Raw genomic sequence first — 23,062 nt, forward strand, 5'->3', positions numbered from 1 at the left:
TACATTTATGTGGGTTCATCCCACACCACTGCTATATCATGCAAATGCCATAGGGCTAGTCTAGGCTTTGCATATAGGCTTGAAATGCAGGGAGGTCATTCCCTCCTGCTGTGTTTCAACTCACATTCTTAGATTGCTATATAGACCAAAGAGTGGGCAGAGATGTCTTCACCCAATGCCCATTACCCAATTTCTCTGTCTGCAGAGAACTCCAATTCATTAACTCCGTCATCTGCGCATGTGCAATGGCTACCTGAAATGTACACAACTCAGCTTCACCATAACTTTCTATCTTCAAAAGCTGGTCTGAGGGAAAGCACATCCAACAGGGATAGCTCTCAAGAAGCTGGAGGATATCTATGGTTTATGGCTAACATCATGCATAAAGGACCCCTGACCCTTAGGTCCAGTCGTGGCCGACTCTGGGGTTGCGGCGTTCATTTTGCTTTATTGGCTGAGGGAGCCGGCATTCAGCTTCCAGGTCATGTGGCCAGCATGACTAAACCGCTTCTGGCGAACCAGAGCAGTGCACAGAAACACCGTTAACCTTCCCACCAGAGCGGTACCTATTTATCTACTTGCACTTTGAGGTGCTTTCAAACTGCTAGGTTGGCAGGAGCAGGGACCGAGCAACGGGAGCTCACCCTGTCGCGGGGATTCAAACTGCTGACCTTCTGATCGACAAGTCCTAGGCTCTGTGGTTTAACCCACAGTGCCACCCGCGTCCCAACATTACGTATACTCAGCATCAAACACCAAAGGTGGGGGTGCACTGGAGGCTGGAGCTGGAGTAAGCAGTAATGTGTACGCAGCTTACAAGTCAGGAAGCCCCAGTTCTAATCTCTCCTCTACAGAATGCTCACTCAGTGCCCTTAAGCCAGCCCATTTCACCCTCCGTTCTCAAGTTTCATTATGGGGGGATAGTAATACTAACTTGGAATGCAATTAGATAATATATGTGAAGCCCTTTTAATACTTGAAAGCTCTATGCAAATACTAAGCATTACTACTATGCTTTTTACAATCCAGCTGATCTCAGCCACAGGAGAACGATCCCCTTAAATGACGCACCAGCTCTAGGAAACACTCTCATGGAAAACTAGCTTGCAGGGATGGGCACCCTCAGGGGTTTGTTTAGTGTGCAGGTGGACACTATGATTTGTGCCCATGATGCTAACAGTCATGTGCCTGCCAGAGGTTCTTTTTTTGGGGGGGGCACTGCTTCATTCCCAATTTCCTGCTGAAATCCCATAACTTTTCATGCCACAAATATTCTGGGGGAGTCCCCCCCCCATTTGTTGTGCTATAGCCCCTCGAGACAGAAATACTGTGGTAGCACTGGGGGAGCATTGCAGAACAATTAATAAAGCGGAATAAATCCACCACTAATGCCCTACTATTGTGTCAGGAACATGTTACAGAATACACATGCAGTAAAGCACCCATCTGGAAGGACCCTAAATCTGTATAAACTTCTTTTTCTTTTTTTAAATTATAAATCAGGATATTTTTTTTAATACAACATACCAAACATCCTCTGCCTTTTCTCTGGACAAAGAGTTAAACTATGTTGGACCTTTACTCAGCAGTATTAAATTAGCTCACTCACCACATAATGACAGTGAGAGCATTTATTTAATAACACCTCCATCCCTGACAAATTTATAAATTTGTCTCTTTGTGACTAGCATAAAGGACAATTGCTCACCAAGCCACCTCCACCACTACAATTATCCTATTGTGAATGGCAAAGTATAAAGAAGTTAACAGAGAAAGTACAAATGAGACCACATTCCTCTCATTTCTTAGGTTCCTCCAAGCTTTAGTCCTTATTTCTCACTTTCATTATCTTCCAGTTTGCATCCAGACCCTATTCAAATAGCTGGTTTCACCCTATAAAACTTTACATGGCTTGGGCGTTGGAAGAGCAGCAGCAAGGATCATTCAGTTAGTAGGTGTTTGTTGCCTAGCAGCCAGAGTGGCATGATCCTTGCAAAGTGGTCTGATCTCCTAGATTGTTCTGAAGTCTCCCCCTGTGCCTGTTGTTGAATATCTCCCTGCTCTCAACTAAACCTATCAATAAGACAGAACCCCTATGTTTATTTCTCCTCTTGCTATTTACCATTTTTGCTCAGTTAATCCAGAAAAGTATAGTTTCTTTTCTCTCTGGACTCCATGTGCATTATGTAAAGTGACTCTGATAATACTTTGGACCTCAGTGTGTGAAGAAATGCCTCTATGTACCTATGAGCTACAGGGGTCCTTCTCCAAGTGCCCCCTCAACCTGAGGGTGGCTACAAAAGAGAAGGCCTTCTCTGTAGTTGTCCCATGTTGGTGGAATACTGTCCCTGGAGAGTCCTCTCCAGCTTCTACAAGGCCTCTCTGAGGCCTTTTAACATTCCATTTTTACATTGTTTTTTGAAGGCTATTGAGGGCACTTCCAGACTATTGCTATTTCTAGGTGGGATTCAGTCACATGCCAGCAGATTCATGTTGTGCAATTGCAACAGTTTGGAAGGTCATGCATAACAAACCAGCTTCCCCACAAAATCAGGTAAGAAAAGTGATGGGAAGTGTGGAATAATACTTGCTTTCTTGCAATGTCACTTAACCTCACTGCAAAAAAAATCAGGAAACAGGTTGTCTCAAAGCACCCTTAGTATTCTGTATTGCAGGGGGTTGGACCAGATGATCCTTGGATTCCCTTCCAACTCTACAATTCCATAATTCTTTAAGATTGTTTACATTCTCCTGGCCTCTGTTTTAATGGCAGTTGAACAGTTTTTAGCCCCTTCTAGTTATTTTTATATGATTAGGTTGTTTTACTATGATATGCTATTTCATTCTCTGTTTGCTGTGGGACTTTTTAGACCAAGTTGTGTATATTAATCTACATTATGGTGTGCTCCTTTTAGAAACTTAATGGTTGCACGTTACGTAGAGAATTTAGGTTATGAGGTGACTCACACATGCAAACAAATAATCAAGCAAACTCTGGATGAAACAGATTGTTCATATCACTTCCTGTATAGAAAGAAAATTCCAGAGCAACTTTGGTTTCCATGGGAAGAGAGGGAAGCAGGGACTCATGCTTTAAAAAAATAATCTGCTTATATACAGAAATAGAAACAGCAGGCAGGAAACTAGCAAGCAGAGAGGACAGCCATAAAATGGGAATGCTGCATCAGTGGCCAAAAGCAGCAGCATGGTGTGTAGATAACAGTCTGGGGTAAGCCAGGTGACTGGAAAAGAGAGCCATTGGATCAGCCAGAAGTCAGGACTGAAGAGTGTCAGGATTAGGGGCCAACGGGCAAATCAGGAGATGGGCTTGTGCAGCAAGCCAGAAGTCAGGTCCAAAGAATAACTAAGAATACAGAAGATGCCAGAGCTCAGGCAAACAAGGCTCAACTAGAACAGGAAGCCCTTCTATACTTCTTCCAATGACCAGTCTGGGTGGGGGAGTCAGTGCAGGGCCTAAAGGCACTTAAGTGATAAGAAAGGATGGGGAAGAATTTTAATTCAGGTCACATTAAAGATGATTCACCCTAATTCACTTTCTGAAATAATATGAAAACCAAAACAAAGCCATCCTTTGAAATTAGATTTTCTAAATGTTGATAATACAGTTCTCCAGCCAAGTAATGTGTACAAAATGGTATATACTTGGGTAAAGTGTCATGTATGAGTGAAAATAACATTTTAAAAATGCATTATTTTAGGGGAACTGTACAAAAGCGTGTGTTCAACAAGCTCAACAACTTTCCCCCCAAAAAGCTCAACTATCACTTTTTGAAATATGGCAACCCTAGTTAGACCAAATTGCATTCACATGTGTATTCCACACTCAAATACTAATGAATTTGCATAAGGACTTTAAAAAAAATTAATTGCAACCTGATGTGGAAATGTGAAGAACTGGAGACTGGAGGAAAAAGCGAATATGAAAATGACAGATTCCCCCATCACTACTGAGAAACTACTTCTGGCAATTCAGTGATGCACCACATGGGGCAGCTGCAAACAGATCCGGCTGCTCCTAACACCTTTTTCACCCATTTCCTGCTGCATTTCATTAACCAGCTCTGCCTTACCAAAGTCAGACAGCACAAACTGCTTGTTTCTGCTCTCACCATGCAGGTTAAGCATGCAGGTTCAACTCTACCATCAACCATGCAGACAACAACAAAATGCTTTCTCTTCCCTTAGCATAATAGGATGGTAAGGCCCACAACCATATTATAGTGACACTGAGCAGCAGGACTGCCCATGCATATGTGTACTGAAGTGTGTTTATGGATGCAGGACATTCCTGCAGCAAACTCTCAGGGAGGTGTGAAAAGCTGGGGCCAAAGCAGCCTTATACCATGCAACAGCCCCAGAATCTCTCTTCAGTATCAGAGAAATGAATTCTGGAACATGTGAAGCAATGCTGAATAACTGTCAAGAAAGCACAGCCTGGGCTTGTAGTGTTAGGATCAAGCACCGGGGTTTAAGATCCTTCAGTTCTTTTGAGTTCACACCTTTATTCAGTCATTGCATGATGAAAACTGAAGGACACCTGTAGATAAAATTTTCAAGAGACTAGTATAGTTACTTTTGCATTGACATTCAGACTTCATTGCGCAAAGCAAGCATATAAACTGGGATCCCAAGAACAGAACGAGTTCCACTCTCCCTGACACTAGCTGTTCCTATTCTGGGTTGTAGCATAGCTTCAAGTAGTTGTTCCCTTCTTGTGATTGCTTTTGGTTTTTTATTGTGGTTATGCATGTTTATCCTCTCTTGAGAATCTCTCTCTCTCTCTCTCTCTGTGGTAATCTAATTCAAGAAAGGCCAAATATCTCATTCTCTACCTAATTTGGCTTTCAAGCTGTTACATATTTTTTTTAAGCGGTTTGTAAATGAGACAGGCTAGGAGGATGATTCATATCCATTCAATTCAGAGCCATTAATTAGAAAGTATATTACACTGATTTTCATTTCATCGCCGTCAGAATAAGACACAAAACACTGAACAAAGTAGTCAAATATATTTCTTAACACATTGTGTCCCAATTATATACCTTTATTCCCAAATGTACAATATTTACAATTTAGAAAAGTATGTAAATATATTAAGTATACACATTTAATCATATTTTCTCTTCAGCTTTGCAAACCAGAGCACTAACATTCTAGCTAAACACTACCAGTGTAATAACCAACATTTTTAAATAGCAATTCACCGGTACATAAAATATATTTCCCGTTGCAACAGGCACATTAGCAGTATTGCAATTAAGTTGATAAATATTGATTTCTGCACTTGAATTGTTGTTCTTTGCTACATAATGTTGTTGAAAATATAACCTTTTCTCCTAGTTGATTTTAAGCAACAATGGATTCTGAGAGCAGAATATACTGGAAACATTTCTTGTGCGAATTGTGCAACTCCTGTTCCCTGCAGAATTGGAGTTATGCAGCTTAGTGTCACCATCTGAACCAGTTGTGACTAACAAGGAAAGCGACTGTAACGTTGTAATGGATAGCTCAATAAATACATTGAGCCAATATGCAGCAGGTGTGAAGAAGAGGTGAACTGAATTCTACACTAGGAATCATTAGGAAAGGGATTCAGTGGTGGACCTTGGGCTCACAAATTTCAGCGGCACCCTGTGCAACACCAAAAATTGGCCCCTGCCTCTCATGCTAAATAATAGTTGTGGTGCCCTTTAGGCTCTGCACCCAGTGCGACTGAACCAGTCACACTCCTCTAAACCTGCCTCTGAGGGACTGAAAATAAAACTGCCATTATCTCAATACCTTTATAAAGATCTATGGTTCAACTGTACTTAGAATTCAATGTACAGTTTTGGTCACCGCATCTCAAAAAAGATATTGTAGAATGGAAAAAAGGATACAGAAAAAGACAACCAAAATTATCAGGGGTCTGGAACTACTCCTTTATGAGGGCTGTGTACACACCACACATTTAAAGAACATATAAAGTGCATGGCTTCCCCCAAGGAATCCAGGAAACTGTAGTTTGTCAAGGGTGCTAGGAACTGAAGCTCTGTAAGGGGTAAAAACCAGGGAACTTTGGGGAAAGTCTGGTGCTTTAAATGTGTATGCAGCTGAGGAAAGGTTCCGGCATCTGGTGCTTTTAGTTTAGAAAAAAAGGTGAATGAGGACATGACAGAGGTGCGTTAAAAGTATGAACAGTATAGAGAAAGTGGAGTTTTTCTCCTTCTCTCATAATATTAGAACCTTGTGTCATCCAGTGATGCTGAATGTGGAAGATTTGAGACAGACAAAAGAAAGTACTTCCCATAGCACATAGTTAAACTCTGGGATTCATTGCAGCAAGATGTAGCAATGAGCATCAACTTAAGGCAGCTTTTAAAAAAGAATTAGACAAGTTCATGAATGACAAGGCTATCAATGGTTACTGGTTATAAGGGCTGTATATTATCTCCACTATCAGACATAGCATAAGTGGTAGCTAAGTGGTACAGTATATGCTTTGCATGTGTAAGGTTTGGGGTTCAATCCCCAGCATCTCTTTTGTTAAAAGTGCTCTCAAAAGAGGACTGGGGAAAACCCTAGAAAACCACTGATGGAGCAGACAACACTGGGCAACATGGACCAGCTTATGTTTTTTGAAATTGTTTGGTAAAACTAGTTTTGAGGAAGGCTTTAGGAGACGGGAAGTAGGCTTGTCAAACAAGGAGGTCATTGGCCTGGTTAACACATAACACTAAGCCATAATTAGTTTAAGCCATGGTTTGTTGCACAAACTGCAAGTTTACAATGGTTTGTCCCACACATGATCAAAGAAACTGTGGTTTGTTTCTCCAATGTTGCTCTTGCCTTGTGCCTTTGTAGTTTGACTAGCGTTTGGGGGTGTATGGTGGTCAAACAAACCATAGTTAAGGCTGCTGTGTAATGGCAAGCCATAGTTAAAACAAAGCAAGGTTCATAAGCCAACAATAAAGCATGGTTTAAGATTGTAGTTTGTTGGTAGTAGAAACACCAGTTAAGCCGCTGGCCAGGATTAACACATGCTAAGCCATGTTTTAATAACTCTAGCTTAATAAACCATGGTGTAGCATTAAGTGTGAATCAATACATTGTTTTATACTGTTGATAGGTGATAGCATGACAGAAGTCACAGAAACAGGAGCACAAGAAGGACAGGGGCTTGATCACAGAGGAGCTATTACAGAACAGATGGAGCAAGCAAGGAAATTTAAAGGGTAGGATATTGTCAGTGACAGAGTTATGGGCAAGTGAAAAAGAAATAACAGGCATGAATCAAATAACAGGCAAAGGACTTCAGGTGGGACCGGACATGATCCAAATTGATGGAACAGAAACATACATTTATTTAGCAGAGGGGCTTTGAACTGATTCAATGGGTCAGATACACCAGGAGGGTAAGCCAGCTAGGAATTGTGTTTAGATCAGAAACAAAAACAAAAACATGGAATGAAGTGTCATACTGACACTTGGGAAAGTCACATGCTCCTGAAAAGTAACAGCAGCCTGAAGAAATTCAGAAGTTCCCTCAGAAGCACAGTAATTAATGGCAATCAACTGTATTGCTGCAGCTACAGAAAGAGTAGAATGTGCAGCCAACTGCATAATGTGCATATTTGTTAAACACTTTCTAAGTATTAATTTTCACACTCTAAATTTTTATAGCAGGCATACAGCAGTTATAAATACATGCTAAGTCTGTTTTTACACGAAAAACCCACAAATGTGGTCTCTTAAACAGTAATTGCCAGTTAACAAGTACAGTTCAACACAATCTTCGTAAACATTTTTTTTAAGGTTTAGTGTGTTTAAATAACACACACCATTTCTTTTGAAGCTGACATGAAAGAGCCTCATTTGTAGCAATCTTACTTATGCACAATTGACTAAATGATAAGAAAACCCTTCTACTCAGGTATTAGAGATTGTACTTGAAGCTAGAATCTGCATCTACTAAAAGGATATTACTTTTAGTTAGTTTTAGTTTAGATAAGTTTACCAACTGCTCACTTGAAATCCAATTCATAGTTAACAATTGCATCCTTCATTCAAAACCATCAGATAAAGGCACATTTAATACACTTCAACATCACATTTGATGGAGATCTTACACAATATTCAGGTCCGTTGCTAAGTAATGCCTAGACATGCATTCAGATCCAGCAATATTTTATGATTTAAGTCCTGTCTGTGTGCAAAACCAGGCACAGTAGTTTGATTTTAAAGTGCTGGCAGAAAAAGCAAACTTTTGAATTATAATATACTTTTTAGAAATTGATTCCAAAATAAAAAGTGTTAAAATTCTACAGAACTGAATACATGTTGTGAATGCCACCCACTTCCTTCCTTCCTAGTTCTCCTCTTACTCACTTTCTTCTGCTTTCAGTTAAGGCATTCCTGCAAACCTCAAGTTATATCACTTGGAAAGAGACAAAACTTATTTCTAATCCACATCAAAACTAAGTCATGAATTGTAGCTCATGCCATTCACCCAACCTGCCCACATTCCTTTGTACAGAGCATGACATTTAAGATTTTAATTCCTTGGGCTTTACTCCTGAAATTTGTACTGTCAGATGTGGCCTCCAAACAAGTCCCAATTTTGACTCACAGAGTGGAAAATTCCACCTGTGTGATTGTTCATTGCCTAGTACAAAGCCATTGTATTCTTTAAGCAATAGACTGAAATGTATTAAATGTGCCTTTATCTGATGGTTTTGAATGAAGGATGCAATTGTTAACTATGAATTGGATTTCAAGTGAGCAGTTGGTAAGGTAAGGTCTTATCTGAAAGCAGGATTCAAACTATACAGAACTCTAAATAAAAGCTCTTTAGGAAGCATTCTTCACGAAGATTCAATACGCATAAAACAATGAGCACTGTATGCAGATTCAAGACTGCATTTCCATATAGCCTACAAACAAAACTTCAGCCATCTTTTCTTAAAACAAAAACAAAAAATATCATTGTATAATTTTTAAGCTACTAAAAGAATACGTTCCCCAACGAGCCAAAAATAGTTAGCTTCCACTGGTAATGATTTATTTCAAAAGACGTGAGTTGCACTGATAGCAGATCCAGATGCCCAGACACGTTAATAGGATACTTTCTGAAAACTAGAAGTATTCAGCCATATGCTTTGCAAGGGTGCAACATAACTAAAAGTAGTAATTGCTTCTGAGGTATTTTAAAAAGGATAACATTTCCATAGGCTTGAGAAGCTCTGAGGCACAGATACAATTGGTACTATGGCAGCAGAAGCAGTCAGCAAGAGATTTGAATCCCTGTAGTGCAGTATAAATGCGTTCAAGCAGCAATTAGTCTAGTGCATAAACAATCTCACAGTCAGAATAAGAAGAAAGCTAGTTTTCATATTTTAAATAGGGCACTGCAGGAAGCTGAGAAGGAGAGCCAATCAAACTGACGTTTTATTTTAAATGGCTACACTGCTTTGTGAAACAAATGTTCCCTACAGGAATAAATGCAAAGGATTTATCATGCTGGTTTGGAAGTGAGTCTTAGTGAAATATTATGCATGATTTCCTAAGACAGTTTTCTAATATGTGCCCCTTTTGTTCAGCTACTATGCATTTCAAAAAATCTTGTACCAGAATAGTACCTAGCAGACTTTCCCATGGAAACAGTCAGTCCTGGGGGCACACCTAGACCAAGCCCCTCCTCACCTGACATACAGTATTTGCATTCATGGCTATCATGGCTATCTTGCAACTTAGCCTTCAAAGGAAAAGTGCTGTCCACCATTCTAGCATATTTTTCTAATATTGTTCAGTGTAAGTGCTCTCAGTTCACAGAGAAATTTGCCATAAATTTCAATGGCAATGATATTTGGCCACTTGAGTTTATGGCTTTGATTAACAAGCAGCATATTTCATTCTCATCCACCTTGGCACAAGGATGCCCTTTCCGCCCAGAATGTCTTACAATCTTTGTTCTATTAAAATAAATAATTTTGCATTGCTTTACCCCAGCTGTCCCCCCACCTGGGACCCTCCAGATGTTCTGGACTATAATTCACATCAGCCCCATCCAGCAGGTCTTTACCAGCTGGGGATGATAGAAGTTGGTAGTCCCAAAACGTCTAAATACTTGGGGGCAGCTGTTTTAATCAAAGCAGGCATTAGAATTTTCACATGAATTCTTCATTAAAAGAGCCACTATAAGACTTCTGAAGACAAGATAGGGGGAGTTTCTGCACAATGGTATTGCTAGGGATTTAATATTTTTTTTAAAATCCCTAGTGGTCCACAGAACATGTACGGTTCATAAAGACAAGTCCATTATTCGTTATCTCTGTAGTAACCTTCAATTATATCTGAATTAAAATATATCACAGTAACCGTGATGTCATCCCTATACAGCCGTGCTACATCATCAGGAAGAGTCAGCATTGCCATGAGCCTCTCTGGATCAATCTCTCCATATTCATTATTGCCAATGGCATTTCGGATGAGGTGGGTAGCCACGTTGTGGTCATAGGAGCGGATGTGCCTGCCCTTCCTCTGAAGAAGGAAGTTTTGCATGTAACCTAGGTTGGCTGGTTTCTTAAAAGCAAGTGGCGTTTTCTGGGCATTGTCTCCAAGCAGATGCATGGCAACAAGCTTGACCACCTCTTCATTACTCAACATGTCCCACAGCCCATCCGAAGCAATCACTAAAAATTTATCCTGCTTTCTTATTTTGTGGTACGTGACTTCAGGTTCTGCAGTTAAATAAGGAGGTGTATGATAGTTTGGCAGTGCATACTCATAAATGTTTAAAGCCTCCGTGTTGCAACCATTTCCTAGCACACTCTGCTGAAGTTCCTGGCTCCACTTAAATCTGACATCTCCGAAAGCTCTGGAGGGCATAAGAACTCCCAGCAACCTGTTGTTCACAATGACAGTGTCCTCTTCAGAGGCCGGGTGTTCACTTTTTAACCTTAAAGTTTCCAATTTGTTGAAGGCATTGTGGTCTTGAGTAAGAGGGAGGGCAGACCACATCCCATCTTTATTTTGAACCCCTAGAATTGCTCTACAGTCACCAGTATTTGCAACATGCAAATTAACACTGTCGATGTGAGCCACACATGCTGTTGCGCCCGAGAAAGCCACCTGAAGAGCTATGTTCCTTATCAATTCATTTTCTGTGGGAGCCTGGACTTCCAAAGAGAAATCTGAATCCAGCCTTTTAAATGCATAGATCAGTGCATCCTTCTTCGTATGGCATGGCTCCATGTCCAGGTTCAGCAAGTCTTGCCAATAAACTCTGAGCTGCTCCAAATACATTGGGGCGACCTCATGAAAGAACCTGTCGTTGGGGTGCTTGTGCCACTGCAGAATAGGCAGAACTGGTTTCATGGACTCCATGGCAGACTCGATTTCTTGCAGCGTTTGTTGAGACAGAAGAGAAACGGCAATGTAAAAAAACAGCCTCTCGCTGACCGACTGTGCACAAGCATAGCCTGCATGGCCATCAAAGACTCCAAACATCATCCCTCTGGTCTGCAAACATGTAGCTGCACTTCTACGGTCTTCACTCGGGGCGTTGGCAGCCAAGTGGTTACTCTCAAATTTCAACACTGAGCTCGGGTTCTTCCCATCAAATTCAGGTACTGTATAGGACAATTCATTAGCCCTTAAGATTTCATTTATCTGTGATGGCGTCAGGTGGAAGGAGAAGTCTTCTTCTTCTGTGGAGGTGTGTCTGAAAGCTTTTCTCACAGTGAAGATGCTGTCCATGCCACAACCGCAACTTGACAGGAAAGAAGAAAAGGAGTCTTTGGCAAGCAAACCCCTCCATGCTACTTTATTCTGGCTCGAAAAGCACCTGGAATACAAATGTCCTTTTCCATGCAAAGTGGAGATAATGTTTCTTGCCGAGATGATACTCCAGGAGGTCATAGTACTTGACATCTTAAGAACAGGTTCTGCTTTAAAGCAGGACAATCTGAAAAGCCTACAAGTAAAAATAAAGCTATTAATTTTTTTAAAAAGGCAACAATGCTTCATGTTAACATCCCTGCTGTGACTTATACCAAGAGACCACTGAGAATAAATAAATAAATAATTTGTTTTGTAACTTTATCATAAATTTATAAATAATTTGTGCATTCTATAAATTTAGAATTTAGTAGCAAGTTAAGCAGATTCTGAAACTGACAACTTTAGATGTTGGTGGAATGTACCCTGGCATGCTAATGTTAAAAGCACATTTACCTAGAAATAACCCTACATTTTCAAATGCCAACACACTCAGGATTATTTTCAGTGTTTATTTCTAAGGGATAGGCTACATGCCAAAAATATATTCCACATTGTCCAACCCTTTGCAGAGTTGTTTCATATCCGAAATATGCTACCTTCCAATCTGAATCTACTCTCAATGGCTATGAATGAACTGAAGTACATTCAAGTTGAGAGGACTTGTACTGAACTAACCCCAGACATGACACCTATTTTGTAATACCTCGTGTAATTATTCCAAGAAGGATCAGAAGTTCTGCTTAATCCTACTGCTAGCATGAAATATGCAAAATAACTAAGCGAAGAAATGCCTTCTATTGCACTAGCTTCTCTCTACCTGGAATCCTATGCACACCCACTTGAGACTAAGTAAAGTCTCACTAAAAACAATGGGGCATTTTTCAGAGTCAATATGTTTGAGGTCACTCTGTCAGCATAAGCAGGTATGGAAGTTTTGGAAACAATCATGAGTTAGCCTAATGAAAGTATATGCTCAATCTGCATAGTACAAAAGCATTGTCTTGAGTTTATAAGCCTTGGAATAGCACCTGCTTACAGAGCCCACTGATTGTTTCTAACTCTTTCAAGGGGGCAAGGAGTGGTGTCAAGGTGGCAGTAAAGGGGGTTTGCTTAGCTTATTGGTGGAAAAGAATGCCAGTAGCCCTGGAAACTATCACTCAAACTGGCTTTCTTCAGGAACAGAGCTGTTAAGGTTGCTCTAATCTTAGTTTTCTGTTACACTCTGTTCAACTCCTTTGACCAACATGCACCACCGCTGACATAACTCGAATTGCTACTGGTCATTGCTCACCATCCAAAAATTGTCTGGCACGTTAAACACCTCTTGGTTTAGAGAATGAATGCAAACTTCTCTTTCTAGGTAAGCAGACAAAACACTGAGCTTTACTGGCTTAACAGGCAGCTACACTGAAACTATTAAAATGTTGTTCTGTTAATTTTTTTCTTTTGTACTTAATATATCTAGTATCTAGTTTTGCTTTATGAATCTAGAATGCAACTGTAGTTACATGTCTGGCTGTACACACAACAGAATCGTCAGAAACTGGCTTGTAATTTCCCTCCCCTCTCTGCTCTCTCTCTCGGAAAAAAAAAAATCAAATACGGTTTTTATTGTCCTTCCAGTCCTAAGAGTTGAACCAAGCCTACATAGCTTATGACACATTGTTATTATTAATAATTACCTTCCCTTCACCCTAAAGCCCCAGAACAGGTTACAACATTAAAACACAGTATCAAAAATAGTTTAAAGCAACTTACAATCACCAAAATAAAATGGTTCCTAAAAATATACACCTCAAGTGTCAAAAGTCAGGGTAAAGAGGTGTCTATTCAACAGTCACTGGAAGCTGTACAGTTGAGGTACCAGACACACCTCTGCCAAACACATCAAACCAAACACAGTCCACTAACTACATATGAAGGACTACGTAAGGTGCCTGGTGACTCCGTGTCTATATTATCATGTATTCAGCAAAAACAAAGGTTTCATTAAACTTCTGGTGATCACCATACACAGTTGTTGAAGCGGAGTTTGGCTTTGCAGGCTACAAATGTGCATGCTTAAGGTGCTGATTTTGTTTGGGGTCCTATTGCTTGTAAAAGGGTAGTTTCAGGACAGAAAACTTCTACATGTACGATTTAAAAAAAAAAAATTCCAGGTATGCACTTATAATCGGGAGACTGTCCTATCCTGGGTAACAGCTGGGCATTTCCCAAGAATGGTCTTTTTTAAGGAACTGTGAAATAAAGAAGACAATCAATATATATCTATCAACATAATCAGAATCGGAACATCAAATCCTGCACTCCCTTTACCAATCACATTTTTCTCTTTAATTACTTCCAAGTAATTTATTAACTAAGCACAGGAAGCTATACAGCCCCTGAACTATTACATGTGTCAGATAAATGCCTCATTAACAGCTCATGATATATTGCATTTGTGAATATATAACACAAGGTTCCTTTGACCGGGCTGGATGTAACATGAGGCAGTGATCATTCTGTAGGAAGCAGGATTGCCAGCTTCGACCTACAAATCATGTGTATTACCGTATTTTTCACCCTATAGGACGCACTTTTCCCCCTCCAAAAATGAAGGGGAAATGTGTGTGCGTCCTATGGGGCGAATACAGGCTTTCGCTGAAGCCTGGAGAGCGAGAGCGGTTGGTGTGCACCGAATCCCTCTTGCTCTCCAGGCTTCAGGAAGCTCTGTGCAACCCTCGGGAGCCCGGCGCGAAGCTGCGCCAGGCTCCCAAGGGTTGCGCAGAGCTGCCTGCACTCCCGGGCTCTGCGCAGCTCCGCGCAACCCTCCGGTTGCGTGCAGCTTCGGCATCGCTCTGGGACCCGTTCTGGGGGCTGGGGTCGGGGGAAGCTCGGGCTTTCCCCGCCCCAGCCCCACACCTGTGTGGGGGGGAAATAAAAAATATTTCCTTTATCCCCCCCCCCCCAATCTAGGTGCATCCTATGGGCCAGAGCGTCCAATAGGGCGAAAAATACGGTACTTTGGTTTCTCTAGTATGGCAGGGCAGCATGCTGTGGGACTGATGGGACTCCTGACACTATCTATCTATCTATCTATCTATCTAATCTATCTATCAGATCCACCTAATTATTCTGATTGTAAATTGTCTGATTTTAATATTGTTACAATAATGCCCCAAGACCTTATGGTGAAGAAAGGTAAGAAATCCATTAAGTGTGTGTGTAAGTGTGTGTGTGTGTGTACACACACACACACACACACACACACACCCCTTCTGCAGGTAAGAGAGAAGGAAAGGTGCACTAATAAAGAAGACACTCAATGCTCAGAGTTGTTAAAATAAACTGGCACCATCTCCAGTTCTGATGGCAAGGCTGATGATTTTAAAGAGTCACAGAGCAGAGCCAGCGCCCCCATCTCTTTTCAAACATTTAAGCCAAAATTTGGGTGCGCTAGTTTAACCTCCACACTGCCAATAATGACTGGCCCACCCACTACAGTGGTACCTCAGGTTACATACGCTTCAGGTTACAGACTCCGCTAAATCAGAAATAGTACCTCGGGTTAAGAACTTTGCTTCAGGATGAGAACAGAAACTGTGCTCCGGTGGCGCGGCGGCAGCGGGAGGCCCCATTAGCTAAAGTGGTGCTTCAGGTTAAGAACAGTTTCAGGTTAAGAACGGACCTCCGGAACAAATTAAGTACTTAACCCGTGGTACCACTGTACTTTGGTTAAAGGCAGGAGTTGTGAACTTCCCTTTTCACAAGAACAATTGCTTGACTTTCCTCCTGTGTATCTTCAAGATGTGTGGTGTTTTGTTTCTTTGTTTTACTATTTTCCTCCCCCCACTTCCTTATTCCTTCTGTCACTTTCCCTTTCTCCCACCTAAAATCAATATGGTTTCCTTCTGTTTATATAACCAAAGAGAATGGAGATACAAAACATCTGGCATTTATTTACCTTGTTAATAATACATGTCCCAGCTATATTTCTGAACATAGGTAACGTCCTGCTTCTAAACCTGCTGAAAATCAAAATAAATAAGGAGATTAAAAAAGAAGTATGCAAAATAAACTGCTTTCAGAACAGAAGCTCTTATTTCCTCTAACAGCAAACTTGGTGGTCCAGTGCCAATTAGTCTATCAGTTGAACGAAGCTACCTACAGCTTAGGATTTCTGCACTGGCATTCAACTCCCCAGGTATGCATAAAAATATTACTTTCTAACAAGGGGGAGGAGAGCAAGACAGATTATTTTCACTTATGAGGCATCCCAAAGTGATAAGCATATATAAAACAGTTACATATATAAAAACAGTTTAAACTAACTATATATATATACACACACACACGCACGCACGCGCACACACACACACACACACACACACACAACTTAAAGAGACAACAGCACGTAAAGAAAATCAATTCAAATCAGAGACAGATACCATCTGGGATAAATATTTCTGAAAGCTTGCTGGGGAAAGAAGTTCAAAGATTGAAAATATTTAAAAGCTTTCCTGTAAGAATGTTAGAAGATAAAAGTTTTGACAATGAAAATGTGAGAGGAGTAAACTACTAAAACCGGAGAGACCAGTTTTGTTTAATGAAGGCAATAGGGGTGGAAGCAGAAATTGGCCCTAGAGACCAATTCTACCCCCTAACCCAATCCTTCAACAACAGAAAAGGAACCATCCGAAACAGAGAAAGAGATAATCCAATTTCCCCTGCTGCACTGTTCAGAATGGGGCTTAATTACACAGTCACCTCTGAAACTTCACTGCTCTGTAGAGCTACAGTGCTCAGCTTCAGAGCCCATGGCGCAGTGGGAGGGGGGCAGTCTGACAACCACCTATGCTATGCTACCATCAACCTTCCCTGATCTGTCTCTCTCCACCCCCAATAAGGGAAGAAGGGAAGATTAGCACACTGTGAATCCTCATGGATTCCCAATGAATCCAATACCCTCAATGCCAATTCTCCAAAAATGAACAGCATTTAAGATTTCAATCCTATCCACACTTACCATTGAATTTAATAAGGCTTACTTCTGCATAAACATTAATGGGTTTATGCTGCAAATTTATTTAATATCAAGACCAGTTACAGCAACATTGCATGTTGCCAGAATACTGTTGTTATCACCATAAACTTCACATTGTTTGCATAATAGATCAGCCAAGGTAATATTACATTGGAACTTGATCAAAGTGGTTCTCTTCTTGGTTGCAGTTTAGCTGCAATGGCGTCTGTTTACTTTTTCCTCATGTTGCCAAAGAGCTATCAGCAAGTTCAACAAAGTAAAAAAAATTCCAACAAAAGTTTTTTTAAAAAAAGAAAATGAAGGAGGAACAAATTAAGCAAGGACAGAGCAGCCATTCCTCCATGACAAGATTACACACTTGCAGCACAATCCTAATTGTGGCTACTCAAAATAAAGTCCTATTGAATCCAGTTGGGTTTTCTCCCAGGTTAGGATAGCAGCTTTATATATTCACATTTATACTAATCCACACAAATAAAACACAGACATTGTCCCTCCATTAAGATTAAAGCCTGAAAACAGAATAAATGGACATTTCCTAAATCCACTGTTAAGCAGGCCGGAGTTGGGAGAAGTACAGCAACAGTATAAACCTACCTCTTTGAATTTCTAAACAGTAGAAGATCACCCCAAAACTTTGGCTCCTGATTATTTCGGTATTTCTCTTCGCTGCTTTGCCAGGGACTATGCTTTTAGTAAAATTAAAAGGGGGGGAATCAAATGTTAAGAGAGCTCCTAAGAATACGGCTTGACATTCTAGAAAATTTTGGGAAGTTTTGGAATCGGGTTGCCAGCTTTCAAAACGGTTCCTTTTACAGTCGCAGCAATTAACAGGTGGCAAAGTTAGAAAATCTGATCCTGAAATGTATCACAGGTAAGAACTGCAAATAAACAGCGTTTCGTTTTACCTGCTGACTTCTTACACATCAGTGAAACCTCTGAGAGAGACAAGACCGAGCCGCGCCGATAGATTTCATTTTGCTTTGGTTCCCTCCCCCCGCCCCCTCTCCGGGCCACTGGGTAGCTCTCCGCTACACGGAGAACAAGTTGGACAATTCAGCCCGTAACACACTAAAGACAAGCTGACGACTTTAGGGAGGACCAGCTCGGCTCCTCCCCCAGAACGCTCAGCGATTGGCTGCAAAGAGGGGCGTGAGGCGACGATGGCGGAGCCAAGTGGCGCGTGTTAGGCGCGGACCGTCCCCGCCCAGCCATGCTGGTCTGCTGGAAAAAGGGGCGCGCGGGCGCAAGAAGTGCACGGCGCGGGAACCTGCTCCCTGAATGCCTTTGGAATGTGAACGTGTGAAGTTAAGGAACAGGTCCTATTGGCTTCAGCGTCCACCGGATCGCAGCCTTTAAAACATGTGCAGTTTCCCCTTCCGCGGCTGGGGCGAGCGAGTCCTAGGCACGCTTACTCGGGAGTAAACCCCGCTAGCTTTTGTGAGGTTTGTGCGCTGGCACCGGTTGTAAGCCTATGCTCAACGGGGCTTCCTTTTGAGTAGGACAAACCGCGTTGTTACCAGCCCTGCACAAGCCTGGCCATTTCTACTTCTCCTCGGAAGGGAGCCCCCTTGAAGGGTGTGGCTGTGGCCGTATGCTTATTATACCTAAGACTCCGGGCTTGTCTCCTACCACCCGACGCCCGTCTGCTCCCAAGTAAGCCCCGGCGACCTTCCTCAACGGAGCTTCCTTGCAGCAGGAAAGCGTGCAGGCAAAGGCGGCCGCTGCTTCCGACGCTGGAGGCTCGGCCCCTCCTCCTCCCGCAGCCAAACCCAGCTCGTCTCCTTCCTCGGCTCCCGCAGGACACCAAGCACCCCCTTACCCGCTTGGCTTGGCAGAGGCAGGGATCTGGGCCGCCGCCGTTCATGCCAGTTGCCCCATCAGTCCATGGTCGCCTCACGCCTTCCCCGCCCGCCCCCCAGTCCGTCGCCGCGCCTTGTTCGCCTGCTTGACGCGAGGTGATCCGCCGCCCGGCGTCTGCAGCGCGGCGAGGTTCTCCTCTCTGCCTTGACGCTGCTGCCTCCGCGTCCTCGGCTCACCTCGGCCTTGAGCGACTCTGCCCCAGGTGCTTGGCGTCCGCCCAGCTTCCCTCCCACGGCTGTGAAGGATACGGGTCACCAGCGACCTGTTGCCTGCTTCGCGCCAGGCCTGGGCTGTGCGTTATAGCGGATGTTCTGTTCCGCCTTGCCATAGAAAGGCCTGCTTTTCTCTCTTAAGAGGCTTAATGGTAACATTAGGACTCGGGAGCAAAGAGGAGGGCAAGGAAAGTTGTGCTTAGGACGGTGGCCGCCTTAATTCCCATTAGGGGGACCCTAATGATACTTTTATTGACATGACTCAGCTATCCAAACCAGACCCCATTAGGCTACTAAACCTCTGGTGGCTCTGGTCTGCCCTCCCCTTGTCAGAGGTGCTGGAAAATGCTGAAGTCAGAGCCGTTGAGCCCAGGACCTGCTTGCTGGTGGGCTTCCCAGGGAGGTGTCTAGGTAGCCATTGTGATAACAGGATGCTGAACTAGATGTGTGACTGGCCAGAGCCAATAGGCTCCTCTTCTGTTGTGTACAATAAAAAGAAAATGCAATAAAAGCTAAACACTAAATGGTTAAACAAAAACCCCAAATGACAGTGGCTAAAAATCAAACATCAAATCTGAAGAAGTGTGCATGCACATGAAAGCCTATACCAAGAACAAACTTAGTGGGTCTCTAAAGTGGTACTGGACATTAAAATTTTATATATATATATATATATATGAAGATAAATGCATCGCCATTAAAAAGCCACAGCACACAGGAAAGTCTTAACCTTAAAGATTGCAGTGTCAAGGCCTCTTTCTGGGTGTTATCTCAAAGGTCACAAAGGAGAGAGTAAACTTTCAAACCCACCAGAGCTTTTTTTTCAGGCCGGATAAGCGATGAGTATTCTGTGGCAGCTTAAAAACTAACCAAGGCAGCGTGATGTGGTTAGAGAAGATTGGGAGAGGGGGGTTCAAATCCCCACCCAGCCATTGGGCACGTTTCTTTATCTTTGCTTCTGGCCTACCTCACAGGGTTGCTGTAAGGAAGAGGGATGAAGGGAAGAACCACTTATGCACCCCTCAGCTCCTTGAAGGAAGGCTGGGCTTTAAGTGTAATAAATACACAACAAACTTTACATGGCATTTTTACTTTCTGACACATCATGAAGTATTATTCTCAGAAAGAATGGGTGCTGTTGGTGTGAAGATAAACAGGTCAAATGGACATGAAATTCAAAAGTTCAGTAAAGGCAGGGAGGAAGAAGGGAGAGGAAAAGGATGTTGGTAGTTATGATGGAAAAACCCCAGTCTGAACTTTATTACAGAGACAGTTGCAAATATTGCAAATTGCAACATGGTTTTTTCCATGACATCCAACATTTGTAAATGTCCGTGGTGCCTTTTTGCATAAAATTTAGCATAAAGAAAAGTTTTGGCCTCATGACTTTTTACCCTTTAATGTAACTTAAAGATGTCATCACTAAGCATTGTAGGGTGGGTAAACCTTATATTGATAGTATACTAATCTTTGGTTTACCGTTCTTGCTTATTTGTTTCTGTTTTAACTATAAGCGTGTGCATTTTAATTTTAGTTTTTTAAAAAGAGATATCATTCCAGCATGAAGCTCCTACCCACATATTCTACATCCTCTGTGGGTGTATTCAGTGATGAGTGGTAGTCATACAGTAGCTGCTTAAAAGCGGACAATGTGGTGCAACCATGTGGAAAGGTGTTTTCACTCCTACCCCACACAACTTGAGTTGCTAAACAATCATCAGGTTTAGATAGTAAAAGGGCTGGGGTTGCAAATGGTAGTTACTGCACGTAGCCAAGGCTGAAGTTCTTGTAATGAATTTCGCAGTATTGGTAATCAGAAGCAAACTTAAGATACTACAGAGTTAAACAGTAACTAACTGTCTACATATATAAAATATTGGTGGTGACAGTTACCAGTAAGTGTTCAGCTCATTCCTCAAGGACAGGAGCACTTCCTGGCTAAGTCTATTTACTATCTGTAAAGATAACAGGTAAAAATCATAAAATATATTATCCATTTGAGAATAGTTTATTTTTTATAATAAAATAAAAGCATATAAATCCAACTGGTAGAATAGCATTGATCCTGTACTATGGTCCTGTTTGCTTCTGGCCTGTGCATTTTATATATTTCTTTAACCTTCTCTTTGCAGTGCAACATGGAACTGCCTGGAAATTGCAATGGACGCTCACGAGCCACATCAAAACTAACTGGGGTCATTCCAAGTAAGTTCTACTCAGAGTAGACCCATAGAAATGAATTGACCTAAGTTAGTCATGTGTATTAATTTCAATGGGTCTACTCAGAGTTGCATACAACCAATAATGTATGAGTAACAGATCACCAGATAATAAAATACTGTTGTTGTAATAGCTGCATGTTAGGATCACGCAACTTATGAAGTAGACTCTCATCCACAAAAGCTTATGCCAAACAAAACACTTTGTTGTTATTGCATATTAGGATGTTTAGGTAAGAGGACATTTTCAATGCACTTTGTTTTCTTCCATTTGTCATTTAACAAACCACTTTTGATATAAGATACAATTACAATAAAAATTTTGTCAGTCAAAAAGTGCAAAGTGTTTTTTCTTTCTTTTCGTGTGCAAAGAAATTCATTAGTGCTGACGGCAGTCCAGTTTGTGTTTATTTCCAGAAATACTGCTGTGCATCAAGCCACACACAATTATAACACTTTCGATAACACAGCCTAATAACCCCAGTTTCCAAAAGTGATTCACTCTGTGACAGACTGGACAGACACCTGCCTGAAACCCTGGATTCCCACTTCTATTACTGAGCAAGATGGATCACGTGTTGCAGTTGAGTAAGGCAGCTTCCTATATTCATTCCTTTAAAAAGTACAGTGGTGCCCCGCAAGACGAATGCCTCGCAAGACGGAAAACCCGCTAGACGAAAGGATTTTCCGTTTTTCGATGCGCTTCGCAAGACGAATTTCCCTATGGGCTTGCTTCGCAAGATGAAAACGTCTTGCGAGTCTTGCGATTTTTTTCGCTCCCCCCCTTTTTCTAAGCCGCTAATAGCCTTTTAGCCGCTAAGCCTTTAATAGCCGCTAAACCGCTAATAGCGCTAATCCGCTAAGCCGCTAATAGGGTTGCTTCGCAAGACGAAAAAACCGCTAGACGAAGAGACTCGCGGAACGGATTATTTTCGTCTTGCGAGGCACCACTGTACAGCATGAGATTGTTGCATAAAGCCACAGCACAGATAGGAACAACTACCTTAAACAACCTTCATTTCTTTTAAAGGTGCATAAGGCAGAAACATACCCAAATATCACTGTAAAATCTCCAGCTCCAATAAAAAGTTCTTCCACGCAGTGCCTGCCCATTGACCTGTATCATTCCAATAGCTTGTCTGCCCCAAGCAGAAGAACAATAGATATGAACGAAGTGTACTGTGTGAAAGTCACCTGGAGGACAGACCAAGTCTAATAAATGCTGGAAGTCTTTTTTACCCACAGATTGATCTCAGATAATGCTGAATGTCTGGTGACTAGCATGAATATTTTGTCCTCTTATCAGCAAACACTTAATGATGATGTTGTTGTTTATATTTGTTAAAAACTTTTCCACAAAAGTGACTCAAGGTAACTTACATTAAAAACCAGTTAAACCAGTTAAAGGCCTAAAAAACACATTTGCAGATAGAAGTCAGATCCCATCCAGCCTTTCTCAACCTGTGGGTCCCCAGATGTTGTTGAACTACAACTCCCATTACCCCTAGCTAGAAAGGCCAGAGCTCAGGGATGATGGGAGTTGTAGACCAACAACATCTGGGGACCCACAGGTTGAGAACAGATAGAAGACAGATCCTATCCCTGAAAAAGTAAGGAATGAAAGCCTTGGCAAACAGAAAGGTCTTTGGTGCCTTTAACAAAAGATGGTGCCAAGTGTCTCTCCCTGGGGAGAGCATTCCACAGGTGGGGGACCACCGCTGAAAACTTTAAGTAACAACAGTTATGATAGCTCATGTAGACACAGCTAATTGTAACCCAGCTCATCCCTTTAAAGTTCTGATCCAGGCACTAAAGTGGCCAGTTGGTCTTTGTCTTCAAAGAAACTTGCCTGACCAGTTCTTCAACCTCCACCAAACTCTGAACAATATGTTGGGGGGTGTGTGCAAAACAGAGAATGGGACATATGTGGTGGCCATGTAGTTATTCAGAAAGATATTGGA

The 23,062-nt window shown here is 41.9% G+C and overlaps 1 protein-coding gene across 9 annotated transcripts; it reads right to left on the bottom strand.

The window, feature by feature from the left end:
• Positions 1-5,044: 5,044 nt before the first annotated feature.
• On the bottom strand, positions 5,045-18,691 carry PDP2 (pyruvate dehydrogenase phosphatase catalytic subunit 2). Of its 9 annotated transcripts, none has more exons than XM_083625903.1 (4): positions 18,630-18,691; positions 15,728-15,788; positions 13,953-14,018; positions 5,045-11,974 (listed from the first exon to the last, which is right to left on the bottom strand). In XM_083625903.1, exon 4 carries the CDS (start codon positions 11,929-11,931, stop codon positions 10,318-10,320), a length of 1,614 nt encoding a protein of 537 aa, XP_083482029.1. In that variant the 5' UTR covers positions 11,932-11,974; positions 13,953-14,018; positions 15,728-15,788; positions 18,630-18,691; the 3' UTR covers positions 5,045-10,317. The 9 variants fall into 9 exon arrangements, with proteins under 9 accessions (XP_083482029.1, XP_083482024.1, XP_083482030.1 ...); XM_083625898.1 differs by lacking the exon at positions 15,728-15,788 and adding an exon at positions 17,405-17,496 and having other exon boundaries at positions 18,630-18,689; XM_083625904.1 differs by having other exon boundaries at positions 15,728-15,791; positions 18,630-18,647.
• Between the last annotated feature and the right edge of the window lie 4,371 nt (positions 18,692-23,062).

This window comes from Podarcis filfolensis (assembly GCF_964270895.1).
Source record: "Podarcis filfolensis genome assembly, chromosome: 8".
Classification (NCBI taxonomy): domain Eukaryota; kingdom Metazoa; phylum Chordata; class Lepidosauria; order Squamata; family Lacertidae; genus Podarcis; species Podarcis filfolensis.